Source organism: Kogia breviceps, chromosome 8 (genome assembly GCF_026419965.1).
Source record: "Kogia breviceps isolate mKogBre1 chromosome 8, mKogBre1 haplotype 1, whole genome shotgun sequence".
Taxonomy (NCBI): Eukaryota; Metazoa; Chordata; class Mammalia; order Artiodactyla; family Physeteridae; genus Kogia; species Kogia breviceps.
In genome coordinates, this window is record NC_081317.1 from 113,954,849 (window position 1) to 113,978,955 (window position 24,107).

Sequence of the window (24,107 nt, forward strand, 5' to 3'; positions counted from 1 at the left end):
TAGTTGTGGCAAGCAGGGACTACTCTTCGTTGCGGTGCATGAGCTTCTCAATGCAGTGGCTTCTCTTGTTGCAGAGCATGGGCTCTGAGGGCTTCAGTAGTTGTGGCGCACAGGCTCAGTAGCTGTGGCTCATGGTCTCTAGAGCACAGGCTCAGTAGTTGTGGCTCATGGGCTTAGTTGCTCCGCAGCATGTGGGATCTTCCCAGACCAGGGCTCGAACCTGTGTCCCCTGTATTGGCAGGCAGATTCTTAACCACTGCATCACTAGGGAAGCTCCAGATGTCATATATTTGATAGCTATAGTGATATTCAGATTTTCTGCTTCATTTTAGGACATTTTCCATTGAATTGTCAAGAAAATTTTATATTTCACCTAAGTGTCAAATTTTTTGCAGGATGTTTATAATATCCTGTTATTATAACTTAAATGTCTATTGGAAGTTGAATAATACCCATTCTTTCATACCGAGAGTGGAACTTGGTAGTTTCTCCCTCTTTTGTTTTTCCTTAGAGATAATTGCTGGTGATTTAGAAATTTTATTAATCCATTCAAAATTCTACATTTTGAAATTATAACCTTTTTGACAAAGTCATTGATTTATTATTTCCTTTTTTATACTGATTTACCTAGATGATTAATTTGAAAATTTTCATACTTTAAATAATTTAAACATTTAAACCTATACATTTTCCTATAAGCAGTGCTGTAAAGCCTATACACAAGCTTTGGGATGTAGTTACATTAACATTCCACTTGAAATACTTTTTAATTTTTCCAGTTTCACATTTGACCTGTAGGTAATTCATAAATGTGTTATTTAATTTCTAAATATTTTCAACTTTTCTGCATATATTATTTTTATTGATTTTTAATTTAATTCAAATTTGGTCAGAGAACACATTCAGTATTATTCAATCTGTTGAAATTTATTGAGTTGTTTACTCATAAATGTAGGTCTATTTGGGTAAATATTCCATGTGCCACTGAAAAACAAAGGTTGATTACAAAATTATTGACTGTAGGATTCAATAAATGTAAGTAAATTAAGCCAACTTACTGATTTATATATATATATGCACACACACACACACGCACATACATATATCCTTCATGAGAAACATATAACACTTGGGACATTTTTCATGTAATGCTAGATGTACTAAAATGTTATTGCATAGTAATGATAATAATAAAGAGGGAGGGAGTTATATTTTGGGCTTCCTTTAGGGCCCAACATTCGAAATATTTATGATTTTGTTCTATTTTGTAATAATCATGAAAATTCTCTGAAATGGTGATAAAGACAGTGCCAACCCACTTGCAGTCAGTTTAACTGGGATACGTGTGGGAGGGAAAACAATTCAAAATACTACAGTGTTTGACCTCATGGCTATTGCAGACTAGGTTTTTTTGTTTTTTTCTTTGTACCTTTTGACCACGTTTTGATACATTTACAAGTGCCAGTTTACAGCACCTTGGACAGACCCCAAATTAAGTGATTTATTACCTGTCTATCAAAATCCTTGTAAAATGGCTTTCCTGATAGATGACAATTCAGACAATTGTGTGAAGTTCTGTTTTAAACAGATTTCCTAACAAGATTATCAGAAAAACTAAGTGTATTGTTAGTGAACCACAATTTTTAAAATCTTATCAAAGAAATCATTCATGTTCAGGAAGGGAAGAAAACTTCTTTATTTTCTTTTAACTTTTTGCCATTGTATGCCTTCTTGCAAAGCCATTTTGGTTCAGCTGAAGTTCTCTCGGTCTAATTCTCAACTGTAACAGAATAAAATATCAACTTGGCATCTGGCTACTGACAAGCAGACTATACAGCACATCTGTATTTCATTTCCAAGCATCAATTTACATAGTAATTGTTTTAATGTCAGCTTATTCAATTTTCAACGGCTAGTTTTAGTCACACTGTTTTTCTGTTCTAATCTTGCCATGCCAGTTGGGTTTGATAAAGCAATGATAACTGGTAACTTATTTGCCTTTGACAGGCCTGAAAAATTAGTTTGGGCTGCTGAATATATGTGGGTTTGGGGGGGTAATCACTGTTTATTAATTTATTTGGGAACTTATTTTGTACGTTAATAATTTATATGGTACTATGATTAATACTTTAATCTGATATTTTATGCCTGTACTAAGGAACAAAAGAGTTCCTTGGTTTATGCAGCTGTGTATTCACTGTGGCAATGAGGCAGAAACACAGTAAACACAGAAGGGAGGGTAAAAGGAGAGACCAGAGATGGGCAGGGACCAGATTACAGAGGTTGGTGTTGGTGTTTTCAGTGCAACAGGGAATCTTGCATGTATTTTAGACAGAAGGGAGGGTATTCAGATGAGAAGGTCTACCGGAGTAATTAATTGCTTGATTTGGTAAAAATGAAGTAAATAACATTATTTGACTAGGAGAAAACTAAGAGTGATTTATCTTTTTCTCAAACAGCTTTACTGAGATATTCACATACCATCTAATTTATCTGTTGTACCAGTTAAAGTGTACAATTCATTGATTTTTAGTTTATCCACAGATATGTGCAATCAGTAGCACAGCAGATTTTAGAATATATTCATCAACTTAAAAAGAAATCTCATAGCCTTAGTTATAACTCCCCTGTTCTTTATCCACTCACAGCCCAAGAGATGACTGCTTACTTTGTTTCTCAGAGTTTCCTCTTCTGGACATTCATACAAATAAAATCATATATTATGTGGAATTTTGGACCTGTTTTTTTCATTTAGCATAATGTTTTCAATGTTAATCTGAGATGTAGCATTTATTTTATTCCTTTTCATGACTGAATAATCTTCCATTTTGTGAATATACCACATTTTGTTTATCCAGTGATTTACTGGTGGATATCTGGGTTGTTTCCACCTTTTGACTATTATGAGTAATGCTGCTATAAACATTCATGTGTACATTTTGTATGGACATGTTTTCATTTCTCTTGGGTATATTCCTTAAAGTAGAACTGCTGGGTCATATGGTAACTCTGTGTTTAATTATTTGAGGAACTACTGGAATATTTTCCAAAGCACTGACACCATTTTACATACCCACTAGCAGCATATAAGCATTCTAATTTCTCCACATCCTCACCAACATTTACTATCTGACTTCTCGCTTCCAGTCATTGTAGTGGGTGTTAAGCAATATATCAGTTTGGTTTTGATTTGTATTTCCCAGATAACTAATGATGTGGAGCATTTTTCATGAAGCTATTGGCAATTTTCATATCCTCCTTGAAGAAACGACTATTCAGATCATATGCCCATATTTCAACGGGGTTGTCTTTTCGTTATTGAATTGTAAGAGTTCTTTACATATTCTAGATACAAGTCCCTTATCAGATACATGATTTACAAATATTTTCTCCAGTTCTCTGGGTTTTGTTTTGCCTTCCTGATGCTGTCCTTTGAAGCATAAGTTTTTAATTTTGATGAAGTCCAATTTATCTTTTTCTTTTGTTCCTTGTGCTTTTGGTATCGTATCTAAGAATTCCTTCTCAAATCACAGGTCATGAAGATTTACTTCTGTGTTTTCTTCTGAGTCTTACAGTTTTAGCTCTTATATTGAGATCATTGATACATTTGGGGCTCATCTTTTGTGGTCTGAGGTAAGGGTCCTACATCATTTTTTGCAAGTGGCTACCTGGTTGTCCCAGAAGCATTTGTTTAGAAGATCATTCTTTTCACATTGAATGGTTTTGGCACCATTGCCAAAAAGTCAATAGATCGTGGATATAGAACTATTTCTGGACTCTCTTATATTCTGTTCATCCATAATATATATCCATATACCACACGATATTAATTACTGTTGACTTGTAATAAATTTGAAATCAGGAAGTGTGTGTTATCCTATTTTGTTGTTGTTCTTCAGGATTGTTTTGGATATTCTGGGTCCCTTACAATTTCATATGAACTTCAAAATCAGCTCGTTGACTATTTTTTTGTTTTTTTAACATCTTTATTGGAGTATAATTGCTTTACAATGGTGTGTTAGTTTCTGCTGTATAATAAAGTGAATCAGCTATGCGTATACATATATCCCCATGTCCCCTCCATCTTGCGTCTCCCTCCCACCCTCCCTATCTCACCCCTCTAGGTGGTCACAAAGCACGGAGCTGAACTTCCTGTGCTATGTGGCTGCTTCCCACTAGCTATGTATTTTACATTTGGTAGTGTATATATGTCCATGTCACTCTCTCACTTCGTCCCAGCTTACACTGCCCCCTCCCCGTGCCCTCAAGTCCATTCTCTATGCCTGCATCTTTATTCCTGTCCTGCCTCTAGGTTCTTCAGAAACTTTTTTTTCTTAGATTCCATATATATGTGTTAGCACATGGTATTTGTTTTTCTCTTTCTGACTTACTTCACTCTCTATGACAGACTCTAGGTCCATCCACCTCACTACAAATATCTCAGTTTTGTTTCTTTTTATGGATGAGTAATATTCCATTGTATATCTGTGCCACATCTTCTTTATCCATTCATCTGTTGATGGACACTTAGGTTGCTTCCATGTCCTGGCTATTGTAAATGGTGCTGCAATGAACATTGTGGTACATGACTCTTTCTGAATTATGGTCTTCTCAGGGTATATGCCCAGTAGTGGGATTACTGGCTCATATGGTAGTTCTATATCAAGTTTTTAAAGGAACCTCCATACTGTTTTCCATAGTGGCTGTATCACTTTACATTCCCACAAACAGTGCAAGAGGGTTCCCTTTTCTCCACACCCTCTCCATCATTTACGGTTTGTAGATTTTTTGATGATGGCCATTCTGACAGGTGTGCGGTGATACCTCATTGTAGTTTTGATTTGCATTTCTCTAATGATTAATGACGTTGAGCATCCTTTCATGTGTTTGTTGGCAATCTGTATATCTTCTTTGGACATTTCTCCAAAGCTTGTCAACTTCTAAAGGGAAGTCAGCTGGGATTCTGACAGGGATTTCTTCAAATCTGTGGCTCAGCTTGGAGTGTTCTGCCGAGTTAATATTAACTCTTCTGATTCACAGACATGGGATGTTTCTTCATTTCTGCAATTTCTTTCAACAGCATTTTGTAGTTTTCAAAGTGTAAGTTTTACGTCTCTTTTGTTCAATTTATTCCTAAGTATTTTATTCATTTTGATTTTATGGTGAATTGAGTTCTTTAGAGGTATTTTCAGATTATTCACTGCAAGTATATAAAACTAAAATGATTTTCATATACTGATGTAATACTCTAATACTTTGCTGACATTATTAGTTCTACTAGTTTTCTCAGCGGATTCCTTATGGTTTTCTATACATTGATAGAAGATTATGTCATCTGCCAATAGAGAAGTTTTAACTCTTCCTTTGCAATTTGGATCCCTTTACTTCTTTTTCTTGCCTAATTGCCTGGACTATATTGTACAGTACAATGTTATATAGAAGCAGTGAGACCAGACATCCCTTTCACCCCATGATCTTAGGGTTATATTCAGTCTTTCATCACTAAGTATGATGTTAGCTTTCCAAAAATGGCAGATTTTCCTACATTTTTAAACAAATAAGCTTAACTATTAATAATTACCTCTTATCTCATTAAACTTCCATGAGTGGAAATATTTATAATGAGGAGGTAACAAATTTAGAATTCCTACTGCAATATTAATCTTACAGAACAAAATGCATCAATACATCAAATTTCCATTTACTTTAAGGAATTAAAATTGTGAATCTATTTGCGTGTCTCAAACTTATGCTTTCAGTTTTATTTATTTGATCCTTATCATGTAAGTTTCTCACACGTGCGCTTTTGGTTTTATTTATTTGATCCTTATCATGGTTACAAAGGATATACTCTGAAATTTAACAGACATGATTCTGACTAGACGTTATTTTTGTTTTGTTTGTTTTTCTGGATTTATTCAATACCTAATACTTACTTAATATTTATCACATGATGAACATTATATCATGGCTTGAAGATCACAGAAAATCAGTCTTATTGTCAGGGAGCCACTGTTCCAGTGGAAGGCACCAGCCAAAATTTCCAACTCATAATATACTAGAATAAATCTAAATATTGTATATGTGCAATGTCCTATGAGAAGAGCTAAAATCATCTGGCAGGCTGGTATTAAAGTAAATGAGATTAATTTTGCAAAAGAGAGCATTTTAAAATAAATAAATTATAGTAGTTTGAAACAGTGTAAAAGTATAGATAACTTTGCAATCTAGTTGCTAATCAGGAAATGAGAGCACTCCCTTTGATAGCTCAGCTGGTAGAGAAGAGGACTGTAGCACTTCCCAGTATAGTTATCCTTAGGTCACTGGTTCAATTCTGGCTAGAAGGAGGAGTTGATGTTTTACCAACACAACATTGTAAATCAACTATACTGAATAAAATTTTTTAAAAAAAACTTTATATATGGAAAAAAAGCAATGAGAGTACTTCAAGCATCTGTGACTTTAGAATTTCACAATGAAATTTCTATATGAGTATCTCAGTTTGTAAGTAGATAACACAAACAACTAGGCATGGAATATCTACATAGACTCTGTTGTATCTATATTTTTTCTTTTATTGATCTAAATATAATTATCAAACAGTAGACCAATACAGAAATAATCGTCATAATAAATGGTTTTTGGCCTTTGACTTTCATCATTTTAATAATTCTGATGTTAAAATAGGACTATGGTGTAAGACACCATCTTTTTTCAGTTATGGAAAAATTCCCATATCTAAACACTAAAACTCTATGATTATTCAAATGTTAAAAAATAATAATCTGATAAGATTGACTCCATGATCAATTCTGGTCTTCTAGTTTGATGTCAAACTTCCAAAAACCTAGTTGCTTTGCTGTGAGCTCAATATTTTTTACTTTTCCAGTGGAACTTTAAAATTTGGATGGCTTTGTAGTCACACTGATTGGAGATGCTGACTTTGCACCAAGGTCACACACAACAGAAATAACTGCCTGAGTTTAAAGCACATTGCTATTTCCCAGTGATGCCATGAAAGTGTACAGTGATGACTGCCTAGTGAAAACCTAGCAGTTTAACACATCTCTAATTATGATTTTTCTCTATCACTGATGTTGTAATGCAGTCTCATAGTTAGCTACTATTCTTTTGAATAGATGCGTTCAATTTGGAGCTTTATATACTTGGGGTAATAAAATTACATAAAATTAAAAACACATGTAAATTTTATATATATATATATATATATATATATATATATATATATATATATATATATTCAGGACTGAAATAGATGTCCCATGAATGACAATAATGATCAATCATTAATTGATACTTGATTTTCCAGTTTCTTTGTGTAATTTAAAAAGCAATTATAGTTTTTAGATCTTAATGAGCTAGTACACTGCAACTCATTATAATATCAACGTTTATATTTTTATCCTGATTTGAAGCAGGGTAACACAGTAATAAGCGACTAGGTTTCGCAGTTTGAGAGCCCTGGTTTGAAGTCAAATTTACATCAGTTACCAGCAATGGTGACATTGGAAAAGTTATATAACATACTTAGGGTATTTTTAGAAGGTTTTGTGTGTGTGCACAACTTCCCACCGCTACTCTTTCACACCCCCACGCCCTTGTGTTCGTCCTCATTCTACCTTTCAATGAATCTGCTTTATGATCTGTTATTCACTCCAAAGATGAGATGTCTGACAACTCTTGAACTGTTTTCTATCCTTGGAGGATTTTCATTTCAACAGGGATACATCTTTAGTTATAGTGATAAAAACTCTTCCATGTCTTTCAGGCTTTAGCCAATGGAAGAGATACTTGTGTACATTTCTGTTGTTATTCTATCATGGCTTTTCTTTAATAGCCCTTAGAAACAGACTAATGTGCTAATGGCTAGACTAGGTTGCATAAGCCGGCTTTCAAAAATATTATTCAAATAATTATTCAGTTCTTCAAAACAATTGCAGTTTTGAAAGGTTACTTCCTATCTGTTGTTCTTGGTCATTCCTCCCTCAATCTGCTGCTTAGGAGTTAACTGTTTTGTCTTTTTTCAGTCATACTGAGCCATACACTACGCTAGAGCAGCATTTGATTCAAAGGATACATTTCCAGCCTCTTCCATAGCAGTATTCCCACCTGACTGGAGTGCACAAGTCCTTTAGCTTAATTTGCTTCAGAATTGACTTGTGAACTTGTTGAAGAAAGATACTTCATCAACTTTACAAGTAAATCATAATGAAAACATGAAAGGAAGGCAGTGCCTCCCCAGCTTTTGAGTAGCCTTTGAACTTGAGAAATTTTAAGAAAATCCTTGCACATTTTTGGATGGCTAACCTCAAACATTTCTGTGGATGAGTTCTAATATTCAATAGCCCAAAGTCAGAGCAGTTAAATCACATTTTCTATTTCACACACAATTAAAATAAATACCAACCTATTACATTCACTACATTATACTAAAATACATTGGACACACATAATTATTTTTCCTAATAAACTCAAAACTGACTCCCCAAATTTAATCGTTTTTACAATTTATGTTTTTGAATTGTAGCTCAATTGATCTCTTTATATTTTATCTCCTCATGATATGAATGCAAAGGAAGGAAGGAAATCAGAAGGAGAATCATCAAAAGAAAAAGAAATAACTGAATAGATCATGGTACAGCTGATTTGATAAACGTGGCACCAATCTTATTTACCTTAATACTCTGTGAGAGACATAAAGAAAGTTAGCACCCTGACTTAGTAAAGTGGGTAAAAGTAGAAATTCAAAAGGACAACTGCCTGGTTCAGTGTCATGGTCCAAGTCAGGAAAGTTAACTTTTTAATAATTATTATTCAACATAATTTCCAGAAGGCATGATTAGACTTACAGTCTAATTGAAAAAGAAAAACTACTCCAAATCTGTGTATATCGAGAATTTGCCTTTCTCCTTGTATACAAAGTAGATACTGTTGCCCTCTTCATCCAGGGAGGAGTTGCTTTCCCTCCACAGATGGTCCCATGTGGAGGGGCAGCTGTTATGCTAACACCCCACTCTCTCTCCATCCATCCTCCCAGACATCCCTTCCAGGAGAAGGAAAGACACATGACTGCTGAGTTTGAGTTACAGAGTTTATCATGCTTAGCTCAGCTTCTGCTTCAGTTTTGTGCACGGGAACCCACTTGCGGCACAGACAAGACATCTCCCTCTGCTCTCCATGCCCAAAGTTCTACAATTGTCCTTTGGTTGTTGGCAATGTCTGTGACTGGAAGGCTGAATGCGCCTCCTTCTGCAGTTTGATATTAGGGATCACGCTTGGCTCAGGTCTAAACCACGCCCACCAATAGACTCTGATCAATGATAAAAGTAGTTAGGAATCCGCCAGCCAATACAGGGGACACAGGTTCGAGCGCTGGTCTGGGAAGATCCCACATGCCGCGGAGCAACAAAGCTCGTGCGCCACAACTACTGAGCCCACACATCACAACTACTGAGCCTGTGCTCTAGAGCCCACGAGCCTCCACTACTGAGCCCATGTACCACAACTACTGAAGCCCGCACGCCTAGAGCCTGTGATCTACAACAAAAAGCCCGCGCACCGCAACGAAGAGTAGCCCCTGCTTGCCACAACTAGAGAAGGCCCGTGCACAGCAACAAAGACCCAACGCAGCCAAAAATAAATAAATAAATAAATAAGTTAATAATAATAAAGGTAATACTTTACTTTCAAACCGTTTGAGAAAATCTCTCCATTGGTTTTGAAATTGCCCAGAGATCAGGGTTGTGATAGATAAATCTGATATATCTGCAACACTGCTGAAAGCAATCACATAATGCTATCATGACAAGAGGTTGTCAAAATTCTCCTAAATGTTTTCAAGAGATGAGATCTCTCAGAATTTTCTCTTAAAAGTCAATATCTTGTTTATTGTAAAGGCATGAAGCTAAAACTTCCTTATCTTGGGAATAAAAGTTAAACGAAAAGGAAAAGCCACAATTCAGAGTAGAACTACTTTAACTCAAAAATATCCCAGTTACTCAGCCACCTTATAAGTGCATCGTAATTAATGTGCATGCATATGAACAGGTATCTGGATTCTTTTATAAGAGCAAAAAGTGAACCTTACATCAATGATGCATTTACCTGAATTCTCTGCAATGCTGATCTCAACTCTCTGCAAAGATGATCTCAACCCTCCTATTATTCATGACTCTTATGTGTCCTAATCTCACATACTTCCTGTTTTTATAAATGTAATTTCTTCTTACACACATTAATTCTAGCATGGTTTGGAAGTACTTGTGGTACTTGTAGTACTTGTGCCTAAGAATATATTTTCTCAAACAGTGGTAGTGACATTAAAAATATACTCTCTGTGCAGAATGGTAACATCAGCCTTCTTTTGACTTCAATGATTTTCTGCACTGTTTTCACCTGCAAATATTTCCACCTGAATACACATGAAACGATTAGCAATGTTGGGGTGGGGTGGATGGAAATTATGCTCTGAGCATATTTATTATGCAACAATGCAATTTAATGCATCTTTCATGGTGTGCAATTAGGTATTAAAATTTCTCATAACTAGAAACATTCTCGGTCAGTGGGAAATACTGTAGATAATTTCAGGTGACATGGAAATAATTTTGGTAGATAGAAGGCCTAGACCAATATATAAAGCATTCAGCTTAGGGGAAAATGGATTTTTTCTTCACATTAATTCTTTGCTTAATACTATTGGGAAATGTAAGTTCACATAAAACCTAAGGAGCAAACCAGTAATTATTTATATTTTAAAAACAAATTTATAAAGACACAATATGGCAACTAAAAAATAGTCCTCCAAACCACATTGTACTGATTTGTTTTTCCCTAATGGGTTAATTATTTTTGCACAAGGAGATTTATGTAATGTACATTACTGGTTTAATTTAGATTTCTAGTCCTGGACCCTTTATTTTCTGTGATTTTCTTTCTCTCACACCAATGATTCTATAGGAAGATGAACTGCAAAAGTCAATATACTCTATTAACTGTATAGATTTATCAAATATGCATGACAACACCACAACTTCAAATTCTGCCCACATTCTATGTTCTTGGCATACTTTTGGCATAGCATATGCTAATAAGAAAACCATAACAGACAAGAAAAAAAAGTACATTAAGCAACGTTAGGATTAGACAGGGGTGGACAGAGAGAAGAAGGCTTTCAGCCAACTGTACGTAATATTCTTCTTGTTTCCATTCAGACTATAATATTTAGCTACAATTCAGTAAAAACTGAGCCCACTGTCAATTGACAAGCCACAAGCAATTCCTAAGTGATGGGAAATTGAGCAACCAAGCATTACCTTTAGATTATGGATGCACACATGTTAGGCACTTTCTAAGAAAATGTAACAACAATGGCACTGATATGGCCGAGGTGAGAATGCAGTCGGTCGAAGGTATGCACATGTAGACAGTTCTGACAGCACTAATTACCAGAGAAAAACATGAGCTTCATAATGTACACGATCAAACGCATAGTTACAGATGTCATCTGAAAACATTTCGGTTTAAATGGAGATCATACCGCCAACTTAATAATGAAAATGGATATTAAGTTTTTGAGAGTTGACAGTGACTCTTTTGGAATTTTAAAGGTTATTTCAATTTAAATAAAAAGTATTTAAGATTATGTTGGTTAGTTATTTTATATATAGTAGTGTATATATCCCAAACTCCTAATTTATCCGCCACCCCCCCCACCTTTCCCCTTTGGTAACCATTAAGTTTCTTTAGAGAAAATAATCTGAAAAAGAACACACACACACACACACACATTATATACATATATACACATACACATAACTGAATCACTTTGCTGTACATCTGAAAGTAACACAACACTGTAAATCAACTATATTCAATAAAAATATATATATATGATTATAGAGTATAAACAGCTTCTATAAAGTTAATAGGGCAAAGTTTTTCATTGTGTATCTCACCATGAAATACATCAAACATATGAATCAAAACAGACAAAAAAAACTGCTCTGCAGAGATGAGCTGACACTCACTTTGCGTGGCGGATATCTGGCAGGGACCTCTCTAGAGCAATGTTGTTGCTGACAAAAATATTGAAACCATTCTCCCTGTAAGCTGAGTCATCGTGGTCCTCTTCAGTGAGGGGGTAAGGTTTCCCATGTTCACCTTTCCCTAGCAGGAGAAGAGAAAAAGGGATTATTGTCTGTGCAAAAACCATTTCATCTTCTAGAACAGATAATAAGACATGAATGAGTGTGTTTCTTTAGTTGCCTGTTACTATGCTCCAAACAAAGCTCTAGCAGCAAGATTTTATTATATTATCTTATTTTATTTAGAGAGACCCAGCAACACAGAAGTAAAAAGTATACTCTTATCTCTCAGAGAAAACCACTGCTAAGAGTTTATGTATATGTTTGCTAACATTGGTATACAGATTCTAATACACATACTTTCTTATGATTTGATTTTCTCCAACATAACTGTATAAAAGCCATCACTTCACTGAGTTCTGCTAGTTGATATTATTTCATTGCATCCCAATTTACACTATTCTGCTGAAGATATATTTTTAAGTTATTTCCAGTTTTACATATTATAAACAATGTTAAAATAAACATATTTGCTTAATATTCCTAGTTAGGTATACTTGGAAGTGGTAGCTAGGTGTAAATGTTATTTTATAAATAAAATTGCCAGACTACCTTTAGAGTGAGTAGATAGTTTTTACACATCCCCAGAAGCATTAGATACTATTTTGAAATTTACTGGTAAAAATATATATTAGTCACACATTTGCCTTCTCTTGACTAATAATAAAATTAATTTTACATACCTTTATCATTTGTATTTCTTACATTGTAAAATGATTGTTTGGAGATTTAAAAAAACAGTTTCTTTTAAGAGCAATTTACATATTATGTTTGCTAAAGCTTTCTTAATTACATACATTGTAAATATTTTGTAGGTTTCTTTTATTTAAATCTAATTTAAGGCTCTGTTTTCTGTTTCTGCAGGTAAGGAGTTGGAAGTTTCCACTCTGTCTTGACAACCAATACAAAGCTGAACAGACTGAAAAAACCAACAGCTCTTCTTGGATCCAGAAGAGAGGAGAGGACACAGGGCAACAGAGACAGACGGCAGAGTACAGGAGCTAAGGCTTACCAGAGCAGGGGCTCATGAGTGGAAACACCAGGAACCAGGGCCAGGGTAGGAAAACCTGAACTGTAATTGACAAATTGCTGGGGGCTCTGAGCAGACAAGTCCGAGAAGTAAAAACCTTCTGGAGGACCCAGTAATAGAGAGGCTCCAATTTTATTGAGATTTATCTCCGGGAGCTCAACCCAGTTCCCAGAGTAAGTACTGAAGAAAAATTCTCTTGAGCTTCCGGCAGGAGGAGGAGAGAAGGAACCATTGTGAAATATGTCAGCGCACCCTGGTGTTCTCAATAAGGCCTGCCCTCAGGGGAAACTAGTTAACCAGAGCCCCACCTGCTCTGGTGTATCCTGTAGAGCCGAACTGACCGAAGAGAAGGGAAATTCCTGACTCTAGCCGACTTTAACCATTCTGCCCAAGTGTGGAGAAAAATCCTGAGAAACTGCTGCAAAACACAGTTCAGAAGCCCAGCGTCAGTAGAAGACTGAGATCTAATGAGACTGTGGTCACTCTCCTGCCACCACACCTCTACACCACATCATGAAAGGCTTATTTCCAGCAATTTCTTTCATCTGGTTCATCATGTCCAGCTATGAAGGAAAAAATCACAAGGTGTGCCAAAAGGCAAAATCACAATTTGAAGAGATGGGAGAGATGGAGAAAGCATCACAATCAGACATAGCAGGGATGTAAGGATTACCAGACTGGGAATTTTAAATAACTGTGGTTAATATACTAAGGGTCCTAAGAGATGAGTAGAGAATGTGCAAGAACAGATGGGCAATGTCAGCAGAGAAATGGAAATCCTAAAAAAGAACCAAAAATAGATGATAAAGAAACACCTTAAAAGAAATGAAGAATACTTCTGATGGGTTTATGAGTAGAACTGGATACAGATGAGGAAAGATTCTCAGAGCCAGAGGATTCATCTACAGAATCTTCAAAATCCAAAAAGCAAATAGAATAAAAATTTTAAAAAGTAGAGTGGAATATCCAAGGGCATGGGAAAACTGCAAAAGATGTAACATATACTTAAAGGGAACAACAGAAGGAGAAGAGAGGAAGGAACAGACAATTTGAAAAAACACTGACAGAAAAATTTCCCCAAATGAATATCAGGCCCCAAACCACAGATCCAAGAAGCTCAGAGAACACCATGCAGGACAAATTACCAAAACACTACACAGAGGCATATCATTTTCAAATGATAGAAAATCAAAGACAAAGAAAAAAAATCTCAAAAGAAAACAGAGGAAAAACTCCTTACCTATAGAGGAACAAAGATAAGAATTATATCCAACTTCTCTTCAGAAGCCATGTAAGCAAAAAGAGAGTGGAGTGAAATAGTTAAAGAATTGAGAGGAAAAAAAACTCCCCACGTAGAACTCCATACCCTGTGAAATTAACCTTCAAAACTGAAGGAGAAGTAAAGTCATCTCAGACAAACAAAAATTGGCAGAATTTGTTCCTATTAGACCTGCATTCTGAGAAATGTTTTAAAAAAAGTTCTTTAAAAAGAAGTAAATGATATAGGTCAGAAACCTGGATCTACATAAAGGAAGAGCACTGAAGAAAGCATAAGGGAAGATAAAATAAAAACTAACACCTTGAGAGAGGACCTTCAAGATGGCGGAAGAGTAAGAGTGGAGATCACCTTCCTCCCCATAAATACATCAAAAATACAACTACAAGTGGAACAACTCCTACAGAACAGCTACTAAACGCTGGCAGAAGACCTCAGACTTCCCAAAAGGCAAGAAACTCCCCATGTACCTGGGTAGGGCAAAAGAAAAAAGAAAAAACAGAGACAAAAGAATAGGGACGGGACCTGCACCAGTGGGAGGGAGCCGTGAAGGAGGAAAGGTTTCCACACACTAGAAGCCCCTTCACGGGTGGAGACTGCGGGTGGTGGAGGGGGGAAGCTTCAGAGCCGCGGAGGAGAGCGCAGCCACAGGGGTGCGGAGGCCAGAGTGGAGAGATTCCCACAAAGAGGATCAGTGCCGACCAGCACTCACCAGCCCGAGAGGCTTGTCTGCTTACCCGCCGGGGCAGGCGGGGGCTGAGGCTCGGGCTTCGGTCGGATCCCAGGGAGAGGACTGGGGTTGGTGGCGTGAACATAGCCTGAAGGGGTTAGTGCGCCACGGCTGGCCGGGAGGGAGTCTGGGAAAAAGTCTGGAGCTGCTGAAGAGGCAAGAGAACATTGTTTCGCCATGCACGAGGAGAGGGGACTCAGAGCGCTGCCTAAACGAGCTCCAGAGACGGGCGTGACTGGCGGCTATCAGCGCGGACCCCAGAGACGGGCATGAGATGCTAAGGCTGCTGCTGCCGCCACCAAGAAGCCTATGTGTAAGCACAGGTCACTAACCACACCTCCCCTCCCGGGAGCCTGTGCAGCCCACCACCGCCAGGGTGCCGTGATCCAGGGACAACTTCCCCGGTAGAACACAGGGCACGCCTCAGGCTGGTGCAACATCACGATGGCCTCTGCTGCCGCAGGCTCACCCGAGGATCCGTACCCCTCCCTCCCCCTGGCCTGAGTGAGCCAAAGCCCCCAATCAGCTACTCCTTTAACCCTGTCCTGTCTGAGGGAAGAAAAGACGCCCTCAGGCGACTTACACGTAGAGGTGGGGCGAAACCCAAAGCTGAACCCCAGGAGCTGTGTGAACAAAGAAGAGAAAGAGAAATCTCCCAGCAGTCTCAGGAGCAGTGGATTAAATCTCCACAATCAACTTGATGCACCCAGCAGTGTAGGTATATACCTAAATAGACAACGAAATATCCCAATATTGAAGGGGTGGACTTTGGGAGCAACTATAGACTGGGGGTCTGCTTTCTGCATCTAATTTGTTTCTGGTTTTATGTTTACCTTAGTTTATTTTTTAATGCTTGTTATCACTGCTGGATTTGTTTACTGGTGTGTTTGCTCTCTTCATTTTTTAACTTACTTTAAAATTTTTATTTTAATAAACTTTTTTTTAAAATAAATTTTTTTAATTTTTATTCTTCCTAGCTTTTTTTTTTTTCCTCCCTTTTCTTCTGATCTGTGTGGCTGACAGGGTCTTGATACTCCGGCCACGTGTCAGGCCTGAGCCTCTGAGGTGGGAGAACCGAGTTCACAACACTGGACAACCAGAGACCTCCTGACCCCATGTAATATCAATCAGTGAGAGCTCTCCCTGAGATCTCCATCTCAATGCTAACACCCAGCTCCAATCAATGACCAGCAAGCTCCAGTGCTGGACACCACATGCCAAACAACTAGCAAGACAGGAACACAACCCCACCCATTAGAAGACAGGCTCCCTAAAATCATACTAAGTTCACAGACACCCCAAAACACACCATCGGATGTGGTCCTGCCCACAAGAAAAACAAGATCCAGTCTCATCCACCAGAACAAAGGCACCAGTCCCCTGCACCAGGAAGCCTACACAAGCCACTGAACCGTACCCACTGGGGGCAGATATCAAAAACAATGGGATGAAGAACCTGCAGCCTGCAAAAAGGAAACCCCCAAAACAGTAAGTTAAGCAAAATGAGAAGACAGAGCAATACAAAGCAGATGAAGGAGCAAAGTAAAAACTCACCAGACCAAACAAATGAAGAGGAAATAGGCAGTCTATCTGAAAAAGAATTCAGAGTAATGACAGTAAAGATGATTCAAAATCTTGTAAACAGCATGGAGAAAACACAAGAAACGTTTAACAAGGACCTAGAAAAACTAAAGAGCAAACAAACAATGATGAAAAACACAATAAATGAAATTTTAAATTCTCTAGAAGAAATCAATAACACAATAACTGAGGCAGAAGAACAGATAAGTGACCTGGAAGATAAAATATTGGAAATAACTACTACACAGCAGAATAAAGAAAAAAAGAATGAAAAGAATAGAGGATAGTCACAGAGACCTCTGGGACAACATTACTCTCACCAACATTCAACTTATAAGGGCCCCAGAAGAAGAAGAGAAAAAGAAAGGGACTGAGAAAATATTTGAAGAGATTGTAGTTGAAAACTTCCCTAATACAGGAAACGAAATAGTCAGTCAACTCCAGGAAGCACAGAGAGTCCCATACAGGATAAATCCAAGGAGAAATAGGCCAAGACAAATATTAACCAAACTATCAAAAATTAAATACAAAGAAAAAATACTAAAAGCAGCAAGGGAAAAACAACCATACAAGGAAATCCCCATAAGGTTAACAGCTGATCTTTCAGCAGAAACTCTGCAAGCCAGAAGGGAGTGGCAGGACATATTTAAAGTGATGAAAGGGAAAAACCTACAACCAAGATTACTCTACCCAGCAAGGATCTCATTCAGTTTTGACAGAGAAATTAAAACCTTTACAGACAAGCAAAAGGTAAGACAATTTGGCACCAGCAAACCAGCTTTACAACAAATGCTAAAGGAACTTCTCTAGGCAGGACACACAAGAGAAGGAAAAGACCTACAGTAATAAACCCCAAACAATTAAGAAAATGGTAATATGAACATACATATCGATAATTACCTTAAATGTAAATGGATTAAATGCTCCAACCAAAAGACAGAGACTGGCTGAATGGATACAAAAACAAGACCCGTATATATGCTGTCTACAAGAAACCCACTTCAGCCCTAGGGACACATACAGACTGAAAGTGAGGGGATGGGAAAAGATACTCCATGCCACTGGAAATCAAAAGAAAGCTGGAGTAGCAATTCTCATATCAGACAAAACAGACTTTAAAATAAAGAATGTCACAAGAGACAAAGAAGGACACTACATAATGATCAAGGGATCAATCCAAGAAGAAGATATAACAATTGTAAATATTTATGCATCCAACACAGGAGCACCTCAATACATAAGGCAAATGCTAGCATCCATAAAAGGGGAAATCCACAGGAACACAATAGTAGTAAGGGACTTTAACACCCTACTTTCACTAATGGACAGATCATCCAAAACGAAAATAAATAAGGAAACACAAGCTTTAAATAACACATTAAACAAGATGGACTTAATTGATATTTATAGGACATTCCATCCAAAAACAACAGAATACACATTCTTCTCAAGGGCTCATGGAACATTCTCCAGGATAGATCATATCTTGGGTCATAAATCAAGCTCTGGTAAATTTAAGAAAATTGAAATCTCATAAACAACCTAACCTTACACCTAAAGCAATTAGAGAAAGAAGAACAAAAAACCACCCCAAAGTTAGCCAAAGGAAACAAATCATAAAGATCAGAGCAGTAGTAAATGAAAAAGAAATGAAGGAAACAATAGCAAAGATTAATAAAACGAAATGGTGGTTCTTTGAGAAGAAAAAATTGATACACCATTAGCCAGACTCGTCAAGAAAAAAAGGGAGAAGAGTCAAATCAACAGAATTAGATTTGAAAAAGGACAAGTAACAACTGATACTGCAGAAATACAAAGGATCATGAGTGATTACTACAAGCAACTATATGCCAATAATCTGGACAACCTGGAAGAAATGGACAAATTCTTAGAAAAGCATAACCTTCTGAAAATGACCAGGAAGTAATAGAAAATATAAACAGACCAATCACAAACACCGAAATTGAGACTATGATTTAAAATCTTCCAACAAACAAAAGCCCAGGACCAGATGGCTTCACAGGCGAATTCTATCAAACATTTATAGAAGAGCTAACACCAATCCTCCTCAAACTCTTCCAAAACATAGCAGAGGGAAGAACACTCCCAAACTCATTCTATGAGGCCACCATCACCCTGATACCAAACCAGACAAAGATGTCACAAAGAAAGAAAACTACAGGCCAATATCACAGATGAACATAGATGCAAAAATCCTCAACAAAGTACTAGCAAACAGAATCCAACAGCACATTAACAGGATCATACATCATGATAAAGTGGGGTTTATCCCAGGAATGCAAGGATTCTTCAATATACGCAAATCAATCAACGTGATACACCATATCAACAAACTAAAGGAGAAAAACCATATGATCATCTCAATAGATGTAGAAAAAGCTTTTGACACGATTCAACACCCATTTATGATAAAAACTCTCCAGCAAGTAGGCATAAAGGGAACTTTCCTCAACATAATAAAGACCATATATGACAAACCCACAGCCAACATCGTTCTCAATGGTGAAAAACTGAAACCATTTTCACTAAGATCAAGAACAAGACAAGGTTGCCTACTCTCACCACTATTATTCAACATAGTTTTGGAAGTTTTAGCCACAGCAATCAGAAAAGAGAAAGAAATAAAAGGAATCCAAATCAGAAAAGAAGAAGTAAAACTGTCACTGTTTGCAGATGACATGATACTATACATAGAGAATCCTAAAGATGCTACCAGAAAACTACTAGAGCTAATCAATGAATTTGGTAAAGTAGCAGGATACAAAATTAATGCACAGAAATCTCTTGCATTCCTATACACTAATGATGAAAAATCTGAAAGAGAAACTAAGGAAACACTCCCATTTACCACTGCAACAAAAAGAACAAAATACCTAGGAATAAACCTACCTAAGGAGACAGAAGACCTGTGTGCAGAAAACTATAAGACAGTGATGAAATAAATCAAAGATGACACAAACATACGGAAAAATATACCATGTTCTTGGATTGGAAGAATCAACACAGTGAAAATGCTTATACTACCCAAAGCAATCTACAGGTTCAGTGCAATCCCTATTACACCACCAATGGCATTTTTCAAAGAAATGGAACAAAAAATTTCACAAGTTGTATGGAAACACAAAAAACCTGAACAGCCAAAGAAATCTTGAGAAAGAAAAATGGAGCTGGAGGAATCAGGGTCCCTGACTTCAGACTATATTACAAAGCTACAGTAATCAAAACAGTATGCTACTGGCACACACACAAAAAAGAAATATAGATCAATGGAACAGGATAGAAAGCCCAGAGATAAACCCACACATATATGGTCACCTTATGTTTGAAAAAGGAGGCAAGAATGTACAGTGGATAAAAGACAGCCTCTTCAATAAGTGATGCTGAGAAAACTGGACAGCTACATGTAAAAGAATGAAATTAGAACACTCCCTAACACCATACACAAAAATAAACTCAAAATGTATTAAACAACTAAATGTAAGGCCAAACACTATAAAACTCTTAGAGGAAAACATAGGCCAAACACGCTATGACATAAATCATAGCAAGATCCTTTTTGACCCACCTCCTAGAGAAATGGAAATAAAAACAAAAATATAGAAATGGGACCTAATGAAACTTAAAAGCTTTTGCATAGCAAAGGAAACCATAAATAAGATGAAAAGACAACCCTCAGAATGGGAGAAAATATTTGCAAAGGAAGCAACTGACAAAGGATTAATCTCCAAAATACATAAGCAGCTCATGCAGCTCAATATCAAAAACACAAACAACCCAATCCAAAAATAGGCAGAAGACCTAAACAGACATTTCTCCAAAGAAGATATACAGATTGCCAACAAACACATGAAAGGATGCTCAACATCACTAATCATTAGAGAAGTGCAAATCAAAGCTACAGTGAGGTATCACCTCACACCAGTTAGATTGGCCATCATCAAAAAATCTACAAACAATAAATGCTGGAGAGGGTGTGGAGAAAAGGGAACCCTCTTGCACTGGTGGTGGGAATGTAAATTGATACAACCACTATGCAGAACAGTATGGAGGTTCTTTAAATCCTAAAAATAGAACTACCATATGACTCAGCAATTCTACTACTGGGCATATACCCTCAGAAAACCATAATTCAAAAAGAGTCATATACCACTCTGTTCATTGCAGCACTATTTACCCTAGCCAGGACATGGAAGTAACCTAAGTGTCCTTCAACAGGTGAATGGATAAAGAAGATGTGGCACATATATACAATGGAATATTACTCAGGCATAAAAGGAAATGAAATTGAATTATTTGTAGAGAGGTGGACAGACCCAGAGTCTGCCTTACAGAGTGAAGTAAGGCAGAAAGAGAAAAACAAATACCATATGCTAACACATATATATGGAATCTAAAAAAAAAAAAATGTTTCTGAAGAACCTAGGGGCAGGACAGGAATAAAGACGCAGATGTAGAGAATGGACTTGAGGACACAGGGAGGGGGAAGGTTAAGCTGGGATGAAGTGAGAGAGTGTCATGGACATATATACACTACCAAATGTAAAATAGATAGCTAGTGGGAAGCAGCCATATAGCACAGAGATCAGGTCGTTGCGTTGTGACCACCTAGATGGGTGGGATAGGGAGGGTGGGTGGAGATGCAAGAGGGAGGGGATTGTGGATATGTATACGTACAGCTGATTCACTTTGGTATACAGCAGAAACTAACACCATTGTAAAGCAATTATACTCCAATAAAAATGTTAGAAAAAAAATTAATGTTTTTATTTCAAAAGGAAAAACTAACACTTTAATTTTTCTTATTATTAATTAATGTATCAGTTTGTTTAATGTATAAAATCAACAATGTAATAGATTATATATGCTTATGTATAATTATATTATTTCTATATATATTACATATATACACAGTTATGTACTTATGCAGTATTTGTATATATATTTTATATATATATGTACACACTCATGTATGCTTATAAAAAAGTGGAATGGATGACAGAAATGACAGATGAGATAGGAGGAAGGAATTACTATTTAGGATCATTTTGTTATTTTAAGGTACTCACACTACCTGTGAAGTGCTATAGTGTTATTTAAAAATAGACTTGGATTAGCTGTAAATGCATATTGCAAACTCTAGGGCAACAACTAAAAAATAGTAAAAAAAAAAGCAGAACTGATATGCTAAGACATGGAGAAAAACAAAATCATATAAAAACCTCAGTTTAATGCACAAAAGACAAAAAAAAAGTGGAAGACAGATGTGGAATAAGGATGACATAGATGACAAATAGAAAACAGTAATGAATAAGGTAGAGATTAATCAAAACTGTATCAATAATCACTTTGAATGTCAATAGCCTAATTGCGCCAATTAAAAGAGACTGTTAGAGTGGATCAAAATAAATCTAATATAAGATTTTTTCCACCCAGGTTATTTTACTTTTTTTCATAGTTTCTTATTACACATTATATTTATAAGTAAGCCCTTTCCTACTCCACTATTATTTTTAAAATTCATTCATGAATTCAGAGTTTTACTAACATTTTGTTTTGTTTTATTCATTAAAATTTTTGAACCATCTGGAATGTGTTCTGGTGTGAGAAGTTAAGAAAAGAATCACATTTATTTTTAAACAAATGGTTAGGTGTTGTAGGAATGACATTTAATGAATAATTTGTCATTTTCTTTCCTGCTTTAAAATGCCACATACAAAAGTAAAAATCGAGTTACCATATGATCCAGCAATCCTACTCCTGGGCATATATCTAGAAAAGATGAAAACTCTAATTCAAAAAGATAGGCATCCTGATGTTCATAGCAGCACTGTTTATAATAGCCAAGACATAGAAGCAACCTAAATGTCCATCAACAGAGGAATGGATAAAGAAGATGTGGTACATATATAGAATGGAATATTACTCAGCCATAAAAAGAAACGAAATAATGCCATTTGCAGCAACATGGATGGCCCTAGAGATAATCATACAAAATGAAGTTAGATAAAGACAAATATCGAATGATATCACTTATATGTGGAATCTAAAATATGACACAAATCAACTTATTTACAAAACAGACAGACTCACAGACATAGAAAACAAATTTATGGTTACCAAAGTGGGAAAGAGGGTGGGGGAGGGATAAATTAGGAGTTTGGGATTAACATATACACACCACTGTATATAAAATAGATAAGCAACAAGGATTTACTGTATTGCATAGGGAACTATATAACCTAGAATGAAAAAGAATCTGAAAAATAATATATATATTTCAGTAATACCTCAAATAGAAGTGAAAACACCTTCTTTTTTAAAGCTTCTAGTTTCTGCCACAGTGGCATTAACCTCAGTAGAGCCAACAGTTAAGATCAAATAACTGGGGATTGATAAGGAATTATATGCTTAAGAAGCAGCCTAAAAATCTCTTCAATTTTAAGGGAGAGAAACAAACATTTTTAAGTGTTTCACTTTTGGCATAAAAAAAACCAATACTGAGTCTCGTCTGATTTTCTGTTTTGATTTCTTAAGAGAAAATGTCACTTGCTTTTACAAACTAAATGGTAAGTAAATGAGTCAGTGAGAAATTTCATTTGCATACCAGCTAATCCTTGAGCATCCACTACATACAAAGTACTATGTTAAAAATTTTTATATATATTTTTGATGCAACACTGTGAAATAAACATAGTTTTACCCATGTTACATGTAAGTTAACAAAAGAGACACTGGTATTTTCAATAAACATTGCCACAATTAGCCATTAGCCATCTAACCTGGGGAAACTTTTTTTTTTTTTTTTTTACAAATTTATATATTTTATTTATTTTTGGCTGCATTGGGTCTTCGTTGCTGTGCGCGGGCTTCTACTTGTAGCGAGCGGGGCTACTCTTTGTTGTGGTGCACAGGCTACTCAATATGGTGGCTTCTCTTGCTGCAGAGCATGGGCTCTAGGCACGCAAGCTTCAGTAGCTGTGGCTCGCAGGCTCTAGAGCGCAGGCTCAGTAGTTGTGGTGCACGGGCCCAGCCGCTCCATGGCATGTGGGATCCTCCCCAACCAGGGCTCGAACCCGTGTCCTAACCTGGGGAAACTTTTAAAAGATCTAAGTCTCTCTCCCACGAGTGGCCAAATTAGCTATAAAAGGTCTTTTGACCTTATATATTCTTTGGTGTTAACTGGATTTATAGGTCACTCTGTAAATCCTATTCAATTAAAAAAAAACCCACAGTGAATAGTCTTCAGTTTCTTTAACAAATTTTTATTTTTAAATTTAAATGCCCTAAGTGAAATGTATGCAC

General features: G+C 36.5%; 1 protein-coding gene across 3 annotated transcripts in view; it reads right to left on the reverse strand.

Annotated features, from left to right (window-relative positions):
• Positions 1 to 24,107, reverse strand: part of GALNTL6 (polypeptide N-acetylgalactosaminyltransferase like 6) — a 1,725,164-nt gene that overhangs the window by 678,183 nt on the left and 1,022,874 nt on the right. For all 3 annotated transcript variants that reach the window (XM_067040058.1, XM_067040059.1, XM_059071079.2), the window contains exon 3: positions 12,051 to 12,189. In XM_067040058.1, the coding sequence (XP_066896159.1) occupies positions 12,051 to 12,189 (139 nt within the window). The remainder of the gene's footprint in view (positions 1 to 12,050; positions 12,190 to 24,107) is intronic.